This window comes from Myotis daubentonii, chromosome 3 (genome assembly GCF_963259705.1).
Source record: "Myotis daubentonii chromosome 3, mMyoDau2.1, whole genome shotgun sequence".
Taxonomy (NCBI): Eukaryota; Metazoa; Chordata; class Mammalia; order Chiroptera; family Vespertilionidae; genus Myotis; species Myotis daubentonii.
Genome location: NC_081842.1, coordinates 71717985 through 71739257, shown reverse-complemented (window position 1 = coordinate 71739257; position 21273 = coordinate 71717985). Strand labels below are relative to the sequence as shown.

The 21273-nt window shown below is 42.9% G+C and overlaps 1 protein-coding gene across 8 annotated transcripts in view; it reads left to right on the top strand.

Moving 5' to 3' along the window:
- The window catches only part of DZIP3 (DAZ interacting zinc finger protein 3), a 149782-nt gene that overhangs the window by 17921 nt on the left and 110588 nt on the right, over positions 1 to 21273 (top strand). For 7 of the 8 annotated variants that reach the window (XM_059687893.1, XM_059687895.1, XM_059687891.1 and 4 more), the window contains 3 exons: positions 1010 to 1079; positions 8286 to 8441; positions 20360 to 20476. In XM_059687893.1, the coding sequence (XP_059543876.1) occupies positions 1010 to 1079; positions 8286 to 8441; positions 20360 to 20476 (343 nt within the window). The remainder of the gene's footprint in view (positions 1 to 1009; positions 1080 to 8285; positions 8442 to 20359; positions 20477 to 21273) is intronic. The other variant, XM_059687894.1, reaches the window with a different exon arrangement.

The window sequence follows — 21273 nt, the reverse complement described above, 5'->3', positions numbered from 1 at the left end:
ATCCACTGAGCCAAACCAGCTAGGGCAGGTTTTTCTTTTTCATGACATTTTAAAGAGCACTGAGAATTATTGTTTCTCTGTAAGAATCATATTTTGTTGAAACTTTCATTGTGTGAATAATGCTGTATTTTCATCTGTCTCACATTCTCCTAAAAAAATAAAAAATCAGTTTGCACAATGTAGATGATAAAGGATTTTCTGTTAAATGAGCACATAAATGTGAAGTAAAATGGGGTAGTATTTATGAAACACAATTCTAAGTAAATCAGTTGATAGAAGTTTCTCACCTCAGTTTTAGCTCTGCAAGTATATAAATTAAGATCATATAAATCATATATGACCCTGTGTTATTGTTTTTATATTTTGAGTCCTGTGTCATCATTGTAGACAAAGATATTTCATAAATAAAATTTTCATTTTAGTATATAATACTGCATATGTTCACATTTCAGGCCAATGTCAAAAGCAAAACTTGTCAAATTATTACTTTTTACAAAAATAGTTGACAATTTTCTAAATATTACATTCTGCCTGAATTTAAAAAATCATTTTGGAAAACTGGACAATTGTAAGGCTAGGAACCTGAAATAAAAAATAAAATGATCTATCTAATAGAGCCTTCCTAAACCTTTATTATCTTCATAAAGACATACATATGTATTTACATAAAACAAAACATCAACTTTTTCAAGAACCTTTTTTCTTTACATTGAAATAGTGGTATAAGCTCATTTTCCCCTCATTATTTTGGTCTACTATGTGTCTGAAGATGGAGTTTCCTTTACATCAGTTTTCTATTCTCTCTACCACATACAGTTAGGAGGACATGGCATAATTTTTTTGAGTCCCTAAAGAGGGCACCTACCTCCGTTTATCAGTCTTTGATAACACAATTTTACACTTGTGAAACTTTCAGACAAAAATTCACTTGTTAGAGTTTTTACTAAATATAATTATGTTCTTTATAAGGAGATACCCTGAATACACCTTTCTTTTTTATTTAAAATAGGGATCTTTCTATGGAGGAGGAGACTAAGGAAGAAACTAAGAATAAGGTAGAAAAGTTAACTGATCAACTGGTAAGAGAATATTTAAATTTCATTAACTGTTAATTAATTAGTATTGACTAAAGTAGGTAGTGTAATGTTAAATCTAATTAATTTAATTATTTTAAAAATTCAGGGTAAGTTCACTTTTGTATTTTAATAAGTAAGATTATGCACATAATTAAATGTTGTTTTGATAATTGATAATAACCTGTGTCTCAAAGTTATTCTATGCACCAATCTTCACTGTAAGTTAAAATTAATAGATAATTGATTTGACTTGCCCAGAAACATTCTAATAGTTGGTTTTAAGAAATCTCTTATTTGTCTTTTAAAAACAAAATTCAAGCAAAATGAAAACAATATACATAAAAAGAAATCACACACACACACCAAATTTTATTTAGTAAGAAATTCACTGAGTTGTTTCTGAACTTAATTCTCTTCCCTGTTTTTATATATACATACTAGAGGCCCGGTGCACGAAATTCGCGCACGGGTGTGTGTGTCCCTCAGCCCAGCCTGCACCCTCTCCGATCTGGGATCCCTCTCACAATCCAGGACTGCTGGTTCCCAACCGCTCACTTGCTGGCCTGCCTGATTGCCCCTAACCGCTTCTGCCTGCCAGCCTGATAACCCCCTAACCACTCTTCTGCCAGCCTGATCGACGCCTAACTGGTCCCCTGCTGTCCCGATTGCCCCTAACTGCCCTCCCCTGCCGGTGTGGTCACTCCTAACTGCCCTCCCCTGCTGGCCTGGTTGCCCCCAATTGCCCTCTCCTGTAGGCCTGGTTCCCCCCAACTGCCCTCCCCTACAGGGCTGGTCCCCCACAACTGCTCTTCTCTGCTGGCCCGGTCACCCCTAAGTGCCCTTCCCCGCAGGCCTGATCACCCCCAACTGCCCTCCCTTTCAGTCCTGGTCCCTCCCAACTGCCCTCCCCTACTAACCTGATCGCCCACAACTGCCCTCCCCTTCTGGCCATCTTGTGTCCACATGGGGTCGGCCATCTTTGACCACATGGGGGTGGCCATCTTATGTGTTGAAATGTGTTGCATATTACCTCTTTATTAGATAGGATAGATGGATGATAGATAGATAGATAGATAGATAGATAGATAGATAGATAGATAGATTTCAGAGAAGAAGGGAGAGAGGGCGAGAGAGAGAGAAACATCAATGATGAGAGAGACTTATTGATTGGCTGCCTCCTGCACGGGGCCCTACTGGGGATCAAGCCTGAAGCCTGGGCATGTGCCCTGACCTGGAACTGTGACATCCTGTTTCATAGGTTGATCCTTAACCATTGAACATTACCAGCTGGGCTGTTTTTTATCATCTTTACTGTTAGAAAGTCTAGTACTCAATGAATTAAAATAAATTATACATTAATATAAGGCTTTTATTGTTAATGATAATATACTTTATGGTTGATAAAATATGAATATCACATGTTTATATTCAATGAAGTTTGGATGAACAGGTTTTATATAACTATTGGTATCCACTTAAAAAGTTTGTATAGGCCCTAGCTCAGTGGTCGGCAAACAGCGGCTCATGAGCCACATGCGGCTCTTTGGCCCCTTGAGTATGGCTCTTCCACAAAATACCATGTGCGGGCACCCACGTACAGTGCATTGGAACTTCGTGGCCCATGCGCAGAAGTCAGTTTTCGGCCTGGGCGAGTCTATTTTGAAGAAGTGGAGTTAGAAGAAGTGGGAGGGTGTTGGTCAGTCTGTCGGGCGATGGGATACGCAGTGCAGGCGGGCCGCTGGATCTGCAGCACGGGGGAGGTACATTGTTTTGAGGTACGTTCGCTGAGGTCCACCCCTTCCAAATCTCCCATCCACACTCGTCTATCTGAAACAAGTATACAAGACGAGTGTGGATGGGAGAGTTGGAAGGGGTGGACCTCAGCGAACGTACCTCAATCAGATTGAGGACGTTTTTAGCAAAGGCCAGTCTAGGAGTACCCTAATTAAGTTAATAACAATGTACCTACCTATATAGTTTAAGTTTAAAAAGTTTGGCTCTCAAAAGAAATTTCAATCATTGTGCTGGTGATATTTGGCTCTGTTGACTAATGAGTTTACGGACCACTGCCTTAGCTGGTTTGGCTTAGTGGATAGATGTTGTAAATGTTTCCCTCCACATCCCGCGTGGTTCAGGGTTCAGGATCTGGAAGAGGAGCCGCACACAAATGAAAGAGAAAAGACAAGAGATAATTAGGGAATATTGGGGGGCCAGGAGGGTAAGTCCAACTCAGGAGGAAGGACTTCCACACTCAGACCGCACCAAACCATTTTATAGTCAGAGGTAAACAAGGTAGTCGTTACCATAGTTACACTGTTCTTGTGAGTTTCACTTGTTTTGACCATAGTTACACTTCCTGCACTTCCCTCAGCCCATTAGCTTCCCAGATAAGATCTAGGGAGTGTTGTAGGTCAAACCTAATTATGCTAAGAGGACTGTGCCCTCTAAGCTGGGACTTCTTTGTGACTTTGCCAACAGGTCAGTCCGAGGCTTAACCCTATATTGGCTCCCCACAGATAGAGCGTCAGCTTGTGGACTAAAGGGTCCTGGGTTCCATTACGGTCAAGGGTATGTACCTTGGTTGCAGGTTCCTCCCTGGCCCAAGCACTGGTTGAGGCTTGTGCAGAAAGCAACCAATGTATGTATTTCTCTCACATCGACGTTTCTCTGTCTTTCCCTCTCTCTCTAAAAATCAATGGAAAAATATCCTCGGGCAAGGACTGACAACAACAGCAAAAGTTTATAAAGGTTATTCAGTAACTTATGAAAGAATATATATAAACATAAAATAATTATAGTATTTACTTGTATGAAGTTATTAACATAACAAATTTTGCACAGTAAACACAACTTAGGCAAATGTACATAGGGATGCACATTTGAACCATGGAAACTAGATTCAGAAGACATTTCAAGGTCCAGGTGTGGGATATAGAGGAAAGGGAGGTGGAAACTGACTTGAATTTGATTTAGATGCCAAATCAACTTTTCAAAAATGGATTAAACATCAAATATTTTGAAAAATAACTTAAATTTGTATTTATTATAAGATATATTTAACAAGTGTGACGGTTATACTATTTTCTGTCAAAAAGAATTTATGTGTATTAATTTGGTAATTAGTGTTAGATGATTCTGTGGTGACTTTTGATGGCAGAATTGACCTTTAGTTTGAAATATATACACTACTGATAGTGATCTTTTTTTGTGGTTGTTTATCCTCACTTACAGATATTTTTCCCATTGATTTTAGGAGAGAGTGGAAGGGAGGGATGGAGGAAGAGAGAGAGGATAGAAGAGGGAGAGAGACAGAAACATTAATGTGAGAGAGACATAGTGATTGGCTGCCTCCCGTATGTGTCCCTACCATGGGCCAGGGATGGAACCTGTAACCCAGGTATGTGTCCTTGACCAGGAATCGAATCCAAGGCCCTTCAATACGTGGGCAGACATCAACCATTGAGCAACACTGGCCAGGGTGATAGTGTAATTTTTTTTTTAATATATATATTTCTAAATTGAGTTTTTACAGAGAAGAAGGGAGAGGGATCGAGAATTAGAAATATTGATAAGAGAGAAAATTGATCAACTGATTCCTGCACACCAGATGTACCCGCAACCAAGGTACATGCCCTTGACTGGTATCGAACCTGAGACCCACCCCAGTCCACAGGCCAACGTACCATCCACCGAGCCAAACTGGCTAGGACTAGTGGTTCTTTTTTTTTTTAATTAAATCTTTATTGTTCAGATTATTAAAGTTGTTCCTCTTTTTCTCCCCATATCTCCCCTCCTCCCGTTCCCCCCCCTCCGCCGCCCCCCCCCCCCCCCCCGCACTGTTCTCATCCATAGGTGCATGATTTTTGTTCAGTCTCTTCCTGCATCCCCCACACCCCTTTCCCCCCAAGAACAGTCAGTCCACTCCCTTTCTATGCCCCTGATTCTATTATAATCACCAGTTCATTCTGTTCATCAGATTATTTATTCACTTGATTTTTAGATTTACTTGTTGATAGATGTGTATTTGTTGTTCATAATTTGTATCTTTACCATTTTTTTCTTCTTCCTCATCTTAAAGGATACCTTTCAGCATTTCATATAATACTGGTTTAGTGGTGATGAACTCCTTTAGCTTTTTCTTACCTGTGAAGCTCTTTATCTGACCTTCAATTCTGAATGATAGCTTTGCTGGATAAAGTAATCTTGGTTGTAGGTTCTTGGCATTCATTACTTAGAATATTTCGTGCCATTCCCTTCTGGCCTGCAAAGTTTCTGTTGAGAAATCAGCTGACAGTCGTATGAGTACTCCCTTGTAGGTAACTGACTTTTTATCTCTTGCTGCTTTTAAGATTCTCTCTTTGACTTTTGCTCTTGGCATTTTAATTATGATGTGTTTTGGTGTGGTCCTCTTTGGATTCCTTTTGTTTGGGATTCTCTGTGCTTCCTGGACTTGTAAGTCTATTTCTTTCACCAGATAGGGGAAGTTTTCTGTCATTATTTCTTCAAATAGGTTTTCAATATCTTGTTCTCTCTCTCTGCTTCTGGCACCCCTATAATTTGGATGTGGGTAAGCTTGAAGCTGTCTCAGAGGCTCCTTACACTATCTTCATATTTTTGGATTCTCTTTTCATTTTTCTTTTCCGGTTGGGTGTTTTTTGCTTCTTCATATTTTAAATCTTTGACTTGAATCTTGCAATCCTCTAGTCTGCTGTTGGGAGTCTGTATAATATTTTTTATTTCAGTCAGTGTATGCTTAATTTCTAGTTGGTCCTTTATCACAACCTCGAGGGTCTCATTAGATTTCTTGAGGGTCTCATTAAGTTTATCAGCGGTTTCTAGAAAATTCTTGAAAAACCTTAAAAGTGTGATTTTGAACTCTATATCCAGTAATTTGCTTTCCTCCATTTCTGTTATTTGTGTCCTTTTTCTTTGTCTCCGCATTTTTTTTATGCTTCACTGTGTCGATAGAGTGGCTTTCTGTACTAGGTGTCATATAGGGCCCAGTGGCTCAGCCTCCCCAATTACCTGAGTTAGATGCTCTTGGCGCACCCCCTTGTGGGCTTTGTGCACAGTCTTGTTTTAGTTAAGCCTTGATTGTTGTAGGTAACACTGGGAGGGATTGACCTCCAGGCCAATTGGCTATGAGAATCAGCTGTGTCTGCAGTGGGAGAAATTCTGTGCTGGAGACACCCCTCTGGGGCAAGACTTGCTTCAATGGGGCTTTGGTGCTCACTGAGTCTGCCCCCTGAGAGTGTCCTTTATGAATCCGAGGAGCTGCAATCTGGATGGTCCCACTCTGACCACTGGGCACACTGGCTCCTGAATCTCTAAGGAGGTGCTAATCTAGCCTTTGCCTGAGGCTATCCAGCAAAAGCCAGCTGTGATGCAATGCAAATTGCCCTGGGGCCTTGGGCCAGCTGCAGTTTGTTAGGTAATTATCAGATTGCAAAGGGCCAGGCCTTTCACATGCAAAAGCCTGTGGCTTGGGCGGGGTAGGGCGGGGTCCCAGGGGATCAACAGGGCGGAGTGAGCAGTCATGGCTCCTCTCAGTCCTGCCCTCAGAGGCCCTGCTTCTCAGTGTCCTGGCAATCGCTGCAAGCACCCCCGAGATAAAGCTGCCCTAGAGTTCTGACCAATGCCAGACAGTTGTTTCTCCCGTATGAGTCTGGGTCCCCAGAGACTCACCCGGAACTGGAGCTCAGAGCTTGAGACTCCCTCCCGATTGAAAAAGACAACCGTTTCCTCATTCGCTAACCCTCTCCGCATGCGCCTCTGAACCTCTGTATTTTACTTCCGCACTGCACCTCCTCTGAGTTGCGGTATGCTTTTCTCTTTCCTTCTAGTTGTAGAATTTCCACTCAGCCAGCCTTCCTGTGGTTCTGGATGATGTCCGTTCCGTCTTTTATTGTATTTTTGAAGTGGTTGTACCAGGCAGCAATCTCCGGTGTTTACCTATGCCGCCATCTTGGTTTCCTCTAGTGGTCATTCTTTATAATCACATATCTATTTTATGGAAGTTCTTTTTTTTTTACCTTTTGAGAGATTTTAAACCAACAGAAAAGTTGCAAAAATAGTAAGAATAGCACAACATACGCTTATATACCCTTTAGAAAGTTTATGATGTTTTCCTCTATTTTTGGATATAATTTTTATGTAATGAAGTACTATAAAAGTTAAGGTGTATTTGTTGGGTATTGTTGGAGATGGAGGAATCTTAATTTACGACTCAACCCCAGCCCAGCTGGCATGACTCATTTGTTGAGCATCAACCTATGAACCAGGAGGTCACGGTTCGGTTCCTGGTCAGGGCACATGCCTGATTGTGTGCTCAATCTCCAGTGTGGGACGTACAGGAGGCAGCTAATCAATGATTGTCTCTCATCATTGATGTGAATCTCTCTATCTCTCCCTTTCCCTTCCTCTCTGAAATCAATTAAAAAAAAAAAAAAAAAGACTCAAACCCAGAAGTGGAGAGTAGGCAGATAGTTCTGAATGGACTTTATTGGTTCCTATTTACAATCAGAGTAACTCCATGCCAGGGCATTTTCAGGGACTCGGCCATGTGTGTCCTCTGCAGTAAGAAGCTGTTCTGATATTCAGAGATCAGTAGCAACATACTCATTTTCCCAAAGCTTCAGCAGGGTATAAAAGCTATTATATCTTGTTAAGGTTTGAAGGAAGGCCATCATCCATCTGTTCCAGGCCCTTTATCCATTTCTATTGCCCACCCATTCCTCACAACTAATGTTAAAACCATTCTTAGAAATAGTTTTCATATTATTATGTAGAATAATCTATGTAATACTTTAAACTCAGCATTTTTTATGCTTGATATTACCAATTCAGTGCATGTTTTGTATTTCTCAAGAGCAACTATTTTTTAAGTACTAACTCATACTTACGTCTAAAATTCTTCATGTTTCCTATATCATCACCCAATTTTAAAAAAGGTGTCATTCTTCTCTTTGAATTTGTATTTTGTTTATAACTTTCAAATGAATTTATATTGACATTCCTCATATGAAAGCTTCTTGAGTTTTGGTTTTAAACTTCCTATAATGTTGTAAGTTCCTTGAGGGCAGAAGAATGTCTTAATCTTATTTGGGTTTTCTGTAGTCTATCATAGTGATTTGCTCATTTTTAAAATACATTGTCTGGTTTTGATATTAGGCAAATATAATTGTGTAAATTTTTAATAATGTCTTCTAGGATAAACAGGAAAAGGACATACCTTCTAATCTTATGCCTGTTAACCTACTATTAGAGGTGAAGAAGTTATTGTGTACAATTAATAATCTACCAAAAGGTGTGGTCCCTTACATTAAGAAGTTTGTAGAAGAAAACTTTTCTTTCCAAACTGTGCAGGTAAGATAATTGGTTCATTGGGGCAGAAGTATAGCCCTCTGTATGTAACTATCTAGGAAAACATGTTTCTTTACTCTCATAATGCCTCCATACTCACAGCACTTCTGACACTAGATGTGAGGGTTTATTCCCACACTGATCAATTCTCTAAGGCTAGCTGGGTGTCTTACAAGTCATTTCAATTCTGATACCATCTGCCTGGAGTTAGTATCAGATCCCACAGGTTAAGGTCCCAGTACCACAATGTTGCCCCCACTTCAGATGCCATTCGCCAGTCCTAGGTTGTCCTCAGTACTTCTGACCAACTGGCTATAAATTGGGGTACTAACACCTCTTGGTTGGAATGACTTGCTAGAACAGTCCACAGGAATACTTATGTTCACTATTTTATTACACAGTTTAGTTCATGATAAAGGATACAGATGTACATCCAGGTCAGGGTCTGAAAGGGTCCTGAGTGCAGGACCTTCTGTTCCAGTAGAGTCTGGGTGTACCCTTGTCCTGGCACGTGGTCATGTTCACCAAACTGGAGGCTCTCCAAACGCCTTACTTTTTAGGATTTTTATGGATGCTTCATTATGTAGGCATGATCAATTATTAATTCTAATTTCAGTTCCTCTCCCGATGGGGCTGAAAGTTCCAAGCTTTTAATCTTGGCTTGTTTTTTTCTGGTGAGTAACCCCTGTCTGGGGGCCTACCAAAAGTCATGTCATTAGAAAAAAAAAGACACTTCTGTCACTTAAGAAATTCCAAGGATTTTAGCTGCTTTCAAAGACCAAATATAAGCAGGAACTTGGGGCAGAGAGCAATATATGTGCCTTATCTTTTAATAATAACTCTTTTTTTTTATCACAACAGTATAGGTAAAGTCTTGAAGTGTTCATCTTATTGCTTGTGAAGGGCTTAATGTCAACCTTGACTGTAGACTTTTATTAATTAAATAGAGTTAGTTTGGTGGTAGCCTTTCAAGAATAATGGTAGGAATGTTGGTTAAGTAGTTTGTAAGCTATTGGTTTATAAGGTCTAGTATTTATTTTAATTTTATTAATAACCATAATATGCCACTCTGGGACAGAGGAGTGCATTAGGTTTTCCTAATTTTTAAAATGTTGACAATTTTTTCAAAAATGTAAAATAAAAATAATGTCCAAAACTTTTAGATACATGAGTAAAATAAATACTCTAGAGAATATATTGTAGATTTCTATCTTGCAAATCATTTTTCTAGATAATAAGACGTGAAATTTTCAGCACAAGATGGGTATCAGTTTTTAAATTAATGGAGTTTTCCAAAGTTAAAGAAAATCATCTACTTTTTGTAGCAGTTAATTGGCAGGAAAGGAGCAAAACACCATAGGTGTCTTGAAAAGGTCACATTTGCCTTTTCTGTGAAAAAAAATGTATCATTCATTATTCCACAAGACAAATTTATACTATTATGATTAAAAAATCAAACAAACTCTGAAAATATCCAAAGACTATCTACAATTATAACCTTAAGTAATTTCCACAGTATACATTCTGGTTTGAAATTGATGGAATAATGCCACTGTATTCCTCTTATCTTTTGGAAATCACCCAGAAATAATAATGAGAAATAGAACCCAATAGCCTTTATATATGAAAACAATAGCCAATTAAAGTTAAAAATGAAAGAAAAGTACTTATTTATAATGGCAACAAAAAAGGTAAAATACGTAGGAAAACACCTGGGCTATATAAGATTATAAATTAGAATTTCTCCAAGATTTTCCTAAGCCACCTACCTGAGGCTTTCTGAACACCATACTAGACTTAAAGGATCTAAATCTCTGGGGGTAGGTTTGGAAATGTCCATTTTAGCAAGCAAGGGTAACCCCACACACTGATTTTCTTCACTTTAAGTTTAGAAATCAATACTCCATTAAAACAATAAATTAAAATCTCTAAAACTCCATTAAAAGTAAAAAAAAGAAGACCTGAATGGAAAGCAGTACATTTCAGAAAATAATATAGATAAAGCTGTCAATTTTCCTGAAATTAAAATGTTTAAATATCATATAAGTCAATAAAAATGATAAAAGGATGTTTTGTTATTACTAAAAGCTAATTCTAAAGTTCAATGGGAAATAAAAGGAGGAATAGCCAAGAAAATTATGAAAGAAAAGTGTAGTCGAAAAGGGCTTGGAATTTGCCCACTTAGATGTTAAAACTTATTATGTAGCTCTAGTAACTAAAATATTGTGTTACTTGCTCTTGACTCTACAGACAAATCTGGAAAATAGAAGATAAATTTCAAACATAGACCCAAATACATATAGAACTTTTATGTATGATAAGGTGACAAAAATTGATAATGCTAAAGGGGAAATAGATAAATCAACAGTCCTAGTGTGATTTAACATAATTCTCTGAATAACCGATAGAACATGGACACAAAATTAGTAGAGCTCAAGCAAACTTGATTTAACTGTCATATGTGTTTATATATGTGTGTGTGTATGTAATATATACAGACATACACACTACATATAGTAGTAAACACTGCACCTAACAGTGGCAGAATACATGTTCTTTTTAAGTGCACACAGAACATTTACAAAAATTGACCATGTGCTAAGTCACAAAGCAAGTCTAATCAAATCCAAAGAATTAAAACATACAGAGCATGTTTTCTAACTATTGTACAGTTATTTTAGAATCAATAACAAAGATAAACTAGAAAGTCATATTCTTAAGTTAAAATATACTAGAGGCCTGGTGAATGAATTCATGCATGGGTAGGGTCCGGCTGGCCCACCCCGATAGGGGCCTATCAGGCTGGACCAGCCAGCTCTGCCCCTGATCGGGGTGTTGGTGGCCAATAAGGCGGGGCAGCCATGGGGAGGGTCCATGGGGGTTTGGCCAGCCAGCCCCAAACCTGATTTGGGGGGTTGGGGGCCAATTGGGGGTGGGGCTGTCTGGGGGAAAAGACTGCAGGCTGTTGGCCAGATGGCCCCGCCCCTGATTGTGGCGGGGAGGAGAGCTGATCAGTGCCCGGATCAGGCTGGTTGGCTTCCGCAGTGCGCGTCATAACCACTGGTTCTTCTGGTTGTTCCGCCATTCTGGTCACTGGGCTTTTATCTATAACTAGAGGCCCGGTGCACAAAATTTGTGCATGGGGAGGGGGTGTGTCCCTCAGCCCAGCCTGCAACCTCTCCAATCAGGGACCCTTCGGGGAATGTATGACTGCCCACAGGGATCGGGCCTAAATGGGCAGTTGGACATCCCTCTCCCAATCTGGGACTGCTGGCTCCCAACCACTCGTCTGCCTGCCTGCCTGCCTGATTGCCCCTAACCACTTCTGCCTGCCAGCCTAATCACCCCCTAACCACTCCCGTACTAGCCTGACCAATGCCTAACTGCTCATGTGCTGGCCCAATTGCCCCCAACTGCCCTCCTCTGCCAGCCTGATTGCTGCCAACTGCCCTCCCCTGCAGGCCTGGTCCCCCCAACTGCCCTCCCCTGCAAGCTTGGTCCACCCCCAACTGCCCTCCCCTGCTGGCCTGGTACCCCCTAACTGCCCTCCCCTGCTGTCCTAAATGCCAACAACTGCCCTCCCCTGCCAGCCATTTTGTGGTGGCTATCTTGTGACCACATGGGGGCGGCCATCCTGTGTGAGGGCATGACAGTCAATTTGCATATTACCTCTTTATTATATAGGATAATAAAAGCATAATATGCAAATCAACCTAAGAGCTGAACAGTGGAACAACTGTCCAGACGACCTTCCAGACAAAGCCGCGTGGCCAAGGCAGCCAGGGCTGTGAGGGCCAAGCCCCTTGCATGAATTTCATGCATTGGGCCTCAAATATATGTAGATAGGTCTAACCTAGGTAACCTAGGGGTCAAAGAAGAATTCATAATGAAAATTTTATAAATTTTTAAACTGAATAAAAAATATATATATAAACTGTGTTATTAAGTAAAAGGTGTGCTTCCAGGAATATTTATAACTTGAAATTCATATCCTATCTAATAATAGCCAAACATGGTAATTGACTGTACCTTCGCTACACCTCCCATTGGCAAATCAGCGAGATATGCAAATTAAATGCCAGAAAAGATGGTGACTAATTTGCATATTGCAGGCAGGGCGGGACAGCGTGAGCCGCCGTCCAGGCCCCCATGGGTGACCCCAGAAGCCGCAGGCCCCGCAAACACCAGGAGCTGCCTGCCTGCCGCCTGGGACCCGATCCGGTCCCAGGCGGTAGGCACGCCGGCCCCGTAAGCCCCAGGAGCCGCCTGCCTACTGCCCCAGAACCGCCAGATATGGCAGTAACTCTATCAATAAGCACTCTGAAAGTCAGTGGCATAAATATACCAATTAAAAGATGGATTATGAGGGTGAATCAAAAACAAAACCCACTTTAAATATAAAGACACATATAGATTAAAAGTAAATGAATTAAGCTGCAACCTTTTTTGTTCAGTGGATAGAGCATTAGCTCTTGGACTGAAGGGTACCAGGTTAGATTCCACTCAAGGGCATGTATCTCAGTTGCTGGCTTGATCCCCAGTCCCTATCAGAGCATGTGCAGGAGGCAACCAATGTGTCTCTCCCTTTCCCTTCACTCTCTCTAAAATTCAATGGAAAAATATCCTTGGGTGAAGATTAACAAAAACAAAGTAAATGGATTAAGTAACATTATAGAGATTATAAGAAAAATATATTCCAAATTTTGTTAGTTGTATAATGGTTATGTTTAAATTATTAACACCTAAGAAATTGGGTGAAGGGTACATATAATATGCTGTAGTATTTTATAGTTTTTTTACATGTATGAGATTATTTCAAATTAAAATATTAAAAAATTAAAAATTAATAAAATATTAATTGAAATGTATCTGCATTACATGAAAAATCTCCTAATTGCTTCTAGCATAATTTCTTAAATTGTTCTAAAATTTACAAAGGTTCAATTAAAAAAATATCTTAATTCTAATTGATATAATAGAAAATATATAATAGTGCAGTTATAAGCACTTATCTGAAAATAAAAATTTAAATAAGTGAATTTAAAGAAAGGATTAGCCAAAGAAAATATATGTACAACCCATGGACACAGAAACAGTATGATGTTAGCCAGAGGGAAGTGGGGGGCAAGCGCTGGGTAGAGGGGGCAAAAGGGGAGAAATAGGGACATCCTATATCCTATCTAATAAAAGAGAAACATGGTAATTAGCCGTACCTCTGCTACCCTTCCCATTGGCTAATCAGGGTGATATACAAATTAACTGCCAGCCAAGATGGTGGCCAGCAGCCAGGCAGCTTGAAGCGAGCATGAGGCTTGCTTGCTTCAGTGACGGACGATTCCAATGTTCCCTAACTGCCTTGCCGGTCTCTGAGCTTGCAGTTTGAAACATTGTTACAAACATAGAAGCTAAACAAAACCCAAGAAACCTGTTTTCAGCCAGCCGGGATCTCAGAGCTGGAGTTGAAACAGTGTTTCGATTATAGAACCCAAACCAGATACCTGCTTTCAGGAGCCGAGGCCTACAAGCTGGAGCCAAGCCTCAGAGCTAAAGCTGGCCCAGAATAAAAAAAGAAAAAGAAAAAAGGAGCAGTTGGGAGCTTCAGTCACCCACCAGCCTGAAAACAACCCTCAGCCCCTCACCCAGACTGGCCAGGCACCCCAGTGGGGACCCCTACCCTGATCCAGGACACCCTTCAGGGCAAACCAGCCGGCCCCCACCCATGCACCAGGCCTCTATCCTATATAGTAAAAGGGTAATACGCCTACCAGCACTGATATCAGCGGAGCCGCAAGGCCTCCCGGCACCAGGATCAGCGTGACGGGGCAGCGCCCAAACCCCCTGATTGCATTGCGGCTCTGTGTGTGATAGGGGGCGGGGACACAACCTCCCTATCCGCCCTGCTCTGTTCGTGACTGGAAGGCGCCCCAACCCCCTGATCAGCCCTGCTCTGTGCCTGATAGGGGAGAACTCCCCAACCCCCTGATCGCCCTGCGGCTCTGTGTGTGACAGGGTGTGGCGCCCGAACCCCCCGCCCCTGACGGGCCCTGCTCTGTGTGTGACGGGGAAGAGCCATAACCTCCCCATCGGCCCTGCCCTCAGTGTGACAGGGTGCGGTGCCCCAACCCCCTGATCCACCCTGCTCTGTGTGTGACAGGGGGCGATGCCCCAACTCCCCTATCAGCCCTACTCTGTGAGTGACAGGGAGGAGCTCCTCAACCCCCTATCGGCCCTGCTCTGTGCATGACAGGGTATGGAGTGATGGGCCCTGCTCTGTGAGTGACAGGGGGCAGCGGCCCAACCCCCTGATTGGCCATGCTCTGTGTGTGACGGGGTGGCGCCGCAACCTCCCCATTGGCCCTACCCTGAGCATGACTGAGTGTGGCATCGCAACCTCCATATCCGCCCTGCTCTGTGCATGACAGGGGCGAGCTCCCCAACCCCATGATGGGCCCTGCTCTGTGCGTGACAGGGGGGAGCTCCCCAACCCCCTGATCGACCCTGTTCTGTGCGTAACAGGGTATGGAGCCCCAACCCACCTGATGGGCCCTGCTCTGTGAGTGACAGGGGGCAGCGGCCAAACCCCCAGATTGGCCCTGTTCTGTGTGTGACGGGGTGGTGCCGCAACCTCCCGATCCGCCTGCTCTGTGCATGACAGGGGTGGCGCGCCAACTCCCCTATCGGCCCTCCTCTGAGCCCGACCAGGGGCTGCACCTAGGGATTCTGCCTGCCCTCTGCCACCCGGGAGCAGGCCTAAGCCAGCAGGTCATTATCTCCCAAGGGGTCCCAGACTGTGAGAGGGCACAGGCCAGGCTGAGGGACACCCCCACCCCCTGAGTGCACAAATTTTTGTGCACTGGGCCTCTAGTTCTCTCTAATAAAAATGAAACATGGTAATTAGCGTACGACCGCTACCTTTCCCATTGGCTAATCAGGGCGATATGCAAATTAACTGCCAGCCATGATGGCGGCCGGCAGTCAGGCAGCTGGAAGCAAACATGAGTCTTGCTTGCTTCAGTGACGGAGGACTCCAACGTTCCCCGCCTGCTGCTGCAGGCCTCTGAGCTGCAACTCTAAGCAACTATGTTACAAATATAGAAGCTAAACAAATCCCCAGAAACCTGCTTTAGTTGCCGGGCTTCAGCCAGCAGGATCGCAACATTGTTTCAAATACAGAAGGTAAACAAAGGCCAGAAACCTGCTTTCTGCAGCGGAGGCCTAAGAGCTGGAGCCTCAGAGCGAAAGCTGGCCCAGAATAAAAAAAGAAAAAAAGAAAAAAAGGAGCAGTTTGGAGCTTCAGTCACCCGCCAGCCTGAAAACAGCCCTCAGCCCCTCACACAGACTGGCCAGGCACCCCAGTGGGGACCCCCACCCTGAAGGGTGTGTGACCAGCTGCAAACAGCCATCATCCCCTCACCCAGGCTGGCCAGGCACCCTAGTGGGGACCCCCACCCTGATCCAGGACACCCTTCAGGGCAAATCAGCCGGCCCCCACCCGTGCACGAGGCCTCTATCCTATATAGTAAAAGGGTAATATGCCTCTTAGCACCGGGATCAGCGGAACCGCGAGGCCTCCCGGCACCGGGATCAGCGTGACAGGGGGCAGCACCCAAACCCCCTGATGGCCCTGCGGCTCTGTGTGTGACAGGGGGCGGGGCCACAATCTCCCTATCCATCCTGCTCTGTTCGCGATAGTGGGGAGCTCCCCAAACCCCTGATCGCCCTGCAGCTCTGTGTGTGACAGGCTGCGTTGCCCAACTCCCTGTTCAGCCCTTCTCTGTGTGTGACAGGGTGCGGCGCCCCAACCCCCTGATCGGCCCTGCTCTGTGTGTGACAGGGTGCGGCACCCTAACCCCCCTCCCACCTCCCACGGGCCCTGGTCTGTGTGTGAAGGGGTAGACCCATAACCTCCCCATCGGCCCTGCCCAGAGTGTGACAGTGGTGGCGCCCCAACCCCCTGATCGGCCCTGTTCTGTGGGTGATAGAGGGCGACGCCCCAACCGCCCCCCACGGGCCCTGCTTTTTGTGTGACCGTGTAGAGCCATATCCTCCCCATCGGCCCTGCCCTGAGTGTGACAAGGTGCGGCACCCCAACCTCCTGCTCCGCCTTGCTCTGTGTGTGACAGGCAGCGGTGCCCCAACTCCCCTATGGGCCCTACTCTGTGAGTGACGGGGGGGAGCTCCCCAATCCCCTGATGGGCCCTGCTCTGTGCATGACAGGGGGAAGCACCCCAACCCCCTGATCGACCCTGCTCTGTGCGTGACAGGGTACGGAGCCCCAACCCCCCTGATGGGCCCTGCTCTGTGTGTGACGGGGTGGCGCCGCAACCTCCCCATCGACCCTGCCTTGAGTGTGTCGGGGCGGTGTCCCAACCCCCCAATCAGCCCTACCCTGAGCGTTACTGAGTGTGGCATCGCAACCTCCTGATCTGCCCTGCTCTGTGCATGACAGGGGCGGCGCCCCGACTCCCCAATCGGCCCTGCTCTGAGCCCGTCCTGGGGCTGCACCTAGGGATTGTGCCTGCCCTCTGCCACCCGGGAGCAGGCCTAAGCCAGCAGGTCGTCATCTCCCGAGGGGTCCCAGACTGCGAGAGGGCACAGGCCGGGCTGAGGGACCCCCTTTGCCCCCTGAGTGCACAAATTTTTGTGCACCAGGCCTCTGGTAATAATAATAAAAGGCTAATATCCAAATTGACTGGCAGAATGGCTGGTTGCTATGATGCGCAGTGGCCACCAGCGGACAGATGCTCAATGCAGGACCTGGCCCCTGGTGGTCAGTGCACTTCCATATGGGGAGTGCCACTCAGGCAGGACCCTCTCCCACCTCCGTGGCAGCAATAAGAATGTCCAACTAACAGTTTAGGTCCGATCCCTTGGGGGCCTAAGCCTTTAGTCGGGCATCCCCCGAGGGCTCCCTGGCTGGTAGAAGGATGTCTGACTGCAAGCTTAAGCCTGATCCCCCGGGGAGTGGGCCTAAGTCAACAGGTGGACACCCCCAAGGGGTCCTGGACTGCAAATGGGCACAGGCCGGGCTGAGGGACCCCAGCCCCAGCAAATTTTTGTGCACCGTGCCCCTAGTGTTAGAATAAAAAGCAAGGTTGAATACCAATAATCTAAAAAAGTTCAAGAGGTTAATGGAAGGACAGCAATTAAAAACTAATTCTAAAGAAGGAAATATTAAAAATAGCTAAATCTAATAAAATAGAATAAAGCACATAATAAAGAAGGTCAGCAAAGCCAAAACTTGTTCTTTTGAAAAGACCACTAATATTTTTTTAATATCTATTTTACTGATTTTTCACAGAGAGGAAGGGAGAAGGATAGTTAGAAACATCGATGAGAGAGAAACATCGATCAGCTGCCTTCTGTACAACCCCCACTGGGGATGTGCCCGCAACCAAGGTACATGCCCTTGACCGGAACTGAACCCGGGACCCTTGAGTCCGTAGGCCAACACTCTATCCACCGAGCCAAACCGGTCAGGGCAAGACCAATAATATTGATAAATTCCTAGTAAGAATGTTCAAAGAAAAAGAATGAAGACAAGAAAATAACCAAATCATTAATGTGAATTTGAAGACATTAATACAGATTCCATATTGATCTAAAAGATCATAGAGAATTCTGCAACTTGCAGTGGCTGCCTAGATTGGTTTAGAGCAATTCCTTTCAGAAGAACTTGAAAAATTGGACAAAATATTTCTTAGTAATGCTTATTTGTGCTTTTCTGACAGGTCATTTAATTCAACTAAGGACTGAGATCATTTCAAGCTTCTGTTCCCTGAGGAAGAGTCTATTTATGGTTTACCATTTGCAGTAGATACTGCCAGTGCCCTGCCCGTATCCCTTGACTTCTGTCTTTTCAGTATGCTTTGGACCAGTGGTCGCCAACTGGTGGTCTACAGACCATTGGTGGTCCGTGAGGTCTGAAAGCTTGGTGACCAATGCTCTGGACAACTTGCAGTTTTCAGTATCTGTATCTCTATGCCTCAGACCTTTTTTTTTTTTTTTTCCCTTCTGCAACTGCAGAAGGCTGTACTCAGCAGTTCTGAAGTCTCAAGGAGTTAATACTCCCCGTTACCCTAGAAAACACTTTGGGATTGTTATATAAATACCTCAGTTCCCTTTTGCATTGAGTAATACTGAGGTTTGTATTTTTACTGTTTCTCAGTTTCCCTTTTATGTTAACTAGAGTTATCCACTGTGGGTAACTGGGTTAATAACACATCCCATTAATTTAAGGCCTGCTTTCGCTTTCCTGTATCTTTTCTCCACTCCCCTACCCTTGTTCTTGGCATATCCCAAATAAACTATGTGCATTTAAATCCTAATGGTAGGGTCTTTTTCCAAGTGGAATCAAAACAGATGCTCTTACGGTATATTTCTTCAGGTTCCCAAACAAAAGAATGAGTTGTTTATTAGGCCTGCTCTTGATAGATCATGTACTCTCAATTTCCCCCCTACTTTTGCAAGTTTGCTAAGAAGTGTGCCTAGCATTTCAGCCTCTCAGCCACAACCAAATACAACAGTTGCCTTAAAGATAAAAGTGACTCCAACAGTCTCACATTTCTGGTCCTTCCACCTGTCTTGCATTTTGGCCATTGATAGTTTTCCATTGCTTTCAAATAAGTAGTTTTTATATTTTGTTCAGTTTTTTAGTTGTCATTGAGAGGATTGATCTGAAACTATCTACACTGCTTGGCAGAGGTGGAACTTCAGTGTTATGTTTTATATGCCTTTTCAAAATTAAGATATATTGTTGAGTAACTGGTTGGATATATGAATCTGGAATTCAGGTGATAGTTCTGAGCTGGAAATATAAATTTGGAAAATCTTGGTGCATATGCACTGTTTAAAAACATGGGTGGATTAATTTATCCAGGGAATGTGTGTCAATGGAGAAGAGGTTCATTAACTTGAGTGCTAGGGAGACTGAAAGTAAGCATCTAGTTAGCTAGGAGAAAATCAGTAAAGTATTGTTTATTAGACACCAAGTTAAGAAAATGTAGATTAAACTTTGCAAACAGATAATACAATAGGTCCTTGGGTTACGGGTTACGTCAGAGATCTGTTCATACAGCACGACGTAACGTGATTTTCGCCAAAGTCGGGACCCACCTTCGTCACTCACATGGAGCACATACACAGCAGTAATGAAGTGAAACAGTAAAAAAAATTTAAAAGAAAGATAACAATTCCTGACCTTGTGGTAAATAAATAATAAAAAACATAAAGCACATATGTACATATGTTGAAATGACGGAAGTTTTTTTATTTATAAATAAATGGAAAATGGCGATGTAACCACGAAATGACATATGTCGAGTCCGACGTAACCCGTAACCTGTAACCCGAGGACTGTCTGTGCATCATTAAACAGATAATGTAATTTAAGCCACTCAGTTGTGGTCATAAGGCATTGGGGAATGACCACAAACATAATACATAGTCATTCATTTCATCCAGGTAAATACAAAACTAACATACATAATAAATCATATATTAGCTTGGTTCCAATCAGAGTGTAGTATCAGATGACTTTTCTTGGTGTTGATATTAAAGCCAGCATTCCTGCTTACCACAGGCTCAGAGTTGGAAGGAAGATTTTAGTTATGCTAGGGCACAGAAGATATGAGAATGAATTGGGATTACCACTTTCCTCTGAAGTAAGAGTGGATATTGCCAACCCCTTGGCAGACATAGTAATGCTTTTTAGTGTTTTGAGGAAATAGTTACAAAGATTTGACAGAGTTCTTAAAAAAAAAAACAGGTATGAAAACAGTTGTATCTAGGTTGTGTGGATTTAAAGAAGAAATCTTTATATCTGTATTCCAAATTTTTTACAATGAAAATGTATTATTTATAAAAATATGTAGATATTTATTCTAACTTAAGGACATTTTCAACTGAATAATTTTGCATAGAGAGAAGTTGCAGCTAACAGCCAGAATGGGGAGGAAATAGTTCCTGCTTTGACTATACGTTTCTTGATAACACAGCTGGAAGCATCACTTAGGAACATTCAAGCTACTAATTATACTGTAAGTGTTTTGTTTTTGAAAGTTTGAAATAATGGACTCACAACATTTTTCAATGAGAGTATGGCTAATGCATGCTAACTTTAAGGTGTAGGCCAATTTCTATTTTCCTCTTTTACCTCTATCTAGAGCAGTGGTTTCCAACCTTTTTTTGTCTATGCCCTACCTAAGCATCTCTAAAATCCTGATGACCCCCCCTCCCCCCGCCCCGTGACATATAATTTTTATTATTCAAAAAGTGAACTCCTATTCACGTGGAGGAAGCTTAAAAGGCCATTAACTTGGTCTAAACAAGCTTACAAAGAACATGGCATCCATGAAAGAGAGAAAAAAAAAGAACGAAAGAATAGTTGAATTACTGAGGAAGAAATCACTAAGAAATTGTTAAAATAACAATAATATGAAGTAATATGAAAAGTAGCAAATAAAGTTTCAAAACATATAATAGAGAACTGAAATGCATAAATATATCACATTATGTATTTATATTACTGTATATGAGGCCCCTAGAACCATAAGATATGCAAAAAATTCACTGTTAATAACTTAAAAATCAAGTTGCCCCACATTGGGAACCACTAATCTAGAGAAAGGTACACATACCGTATATTGATTTCCTTCCTTTGTCTTGTACTTCATGACTGCATCTCTTTAATAAGCTTATTCCAGTCCCCTTCCTTGCTACAAAATTGTTCATCTTAACCAGTTAACTGCCATGTGTCCAAAACAGAAACCATCCCCACACACCACAATATTTTGAATTTAATTAAAAAAATCATCTGACTCTGGAGTTGAATAAA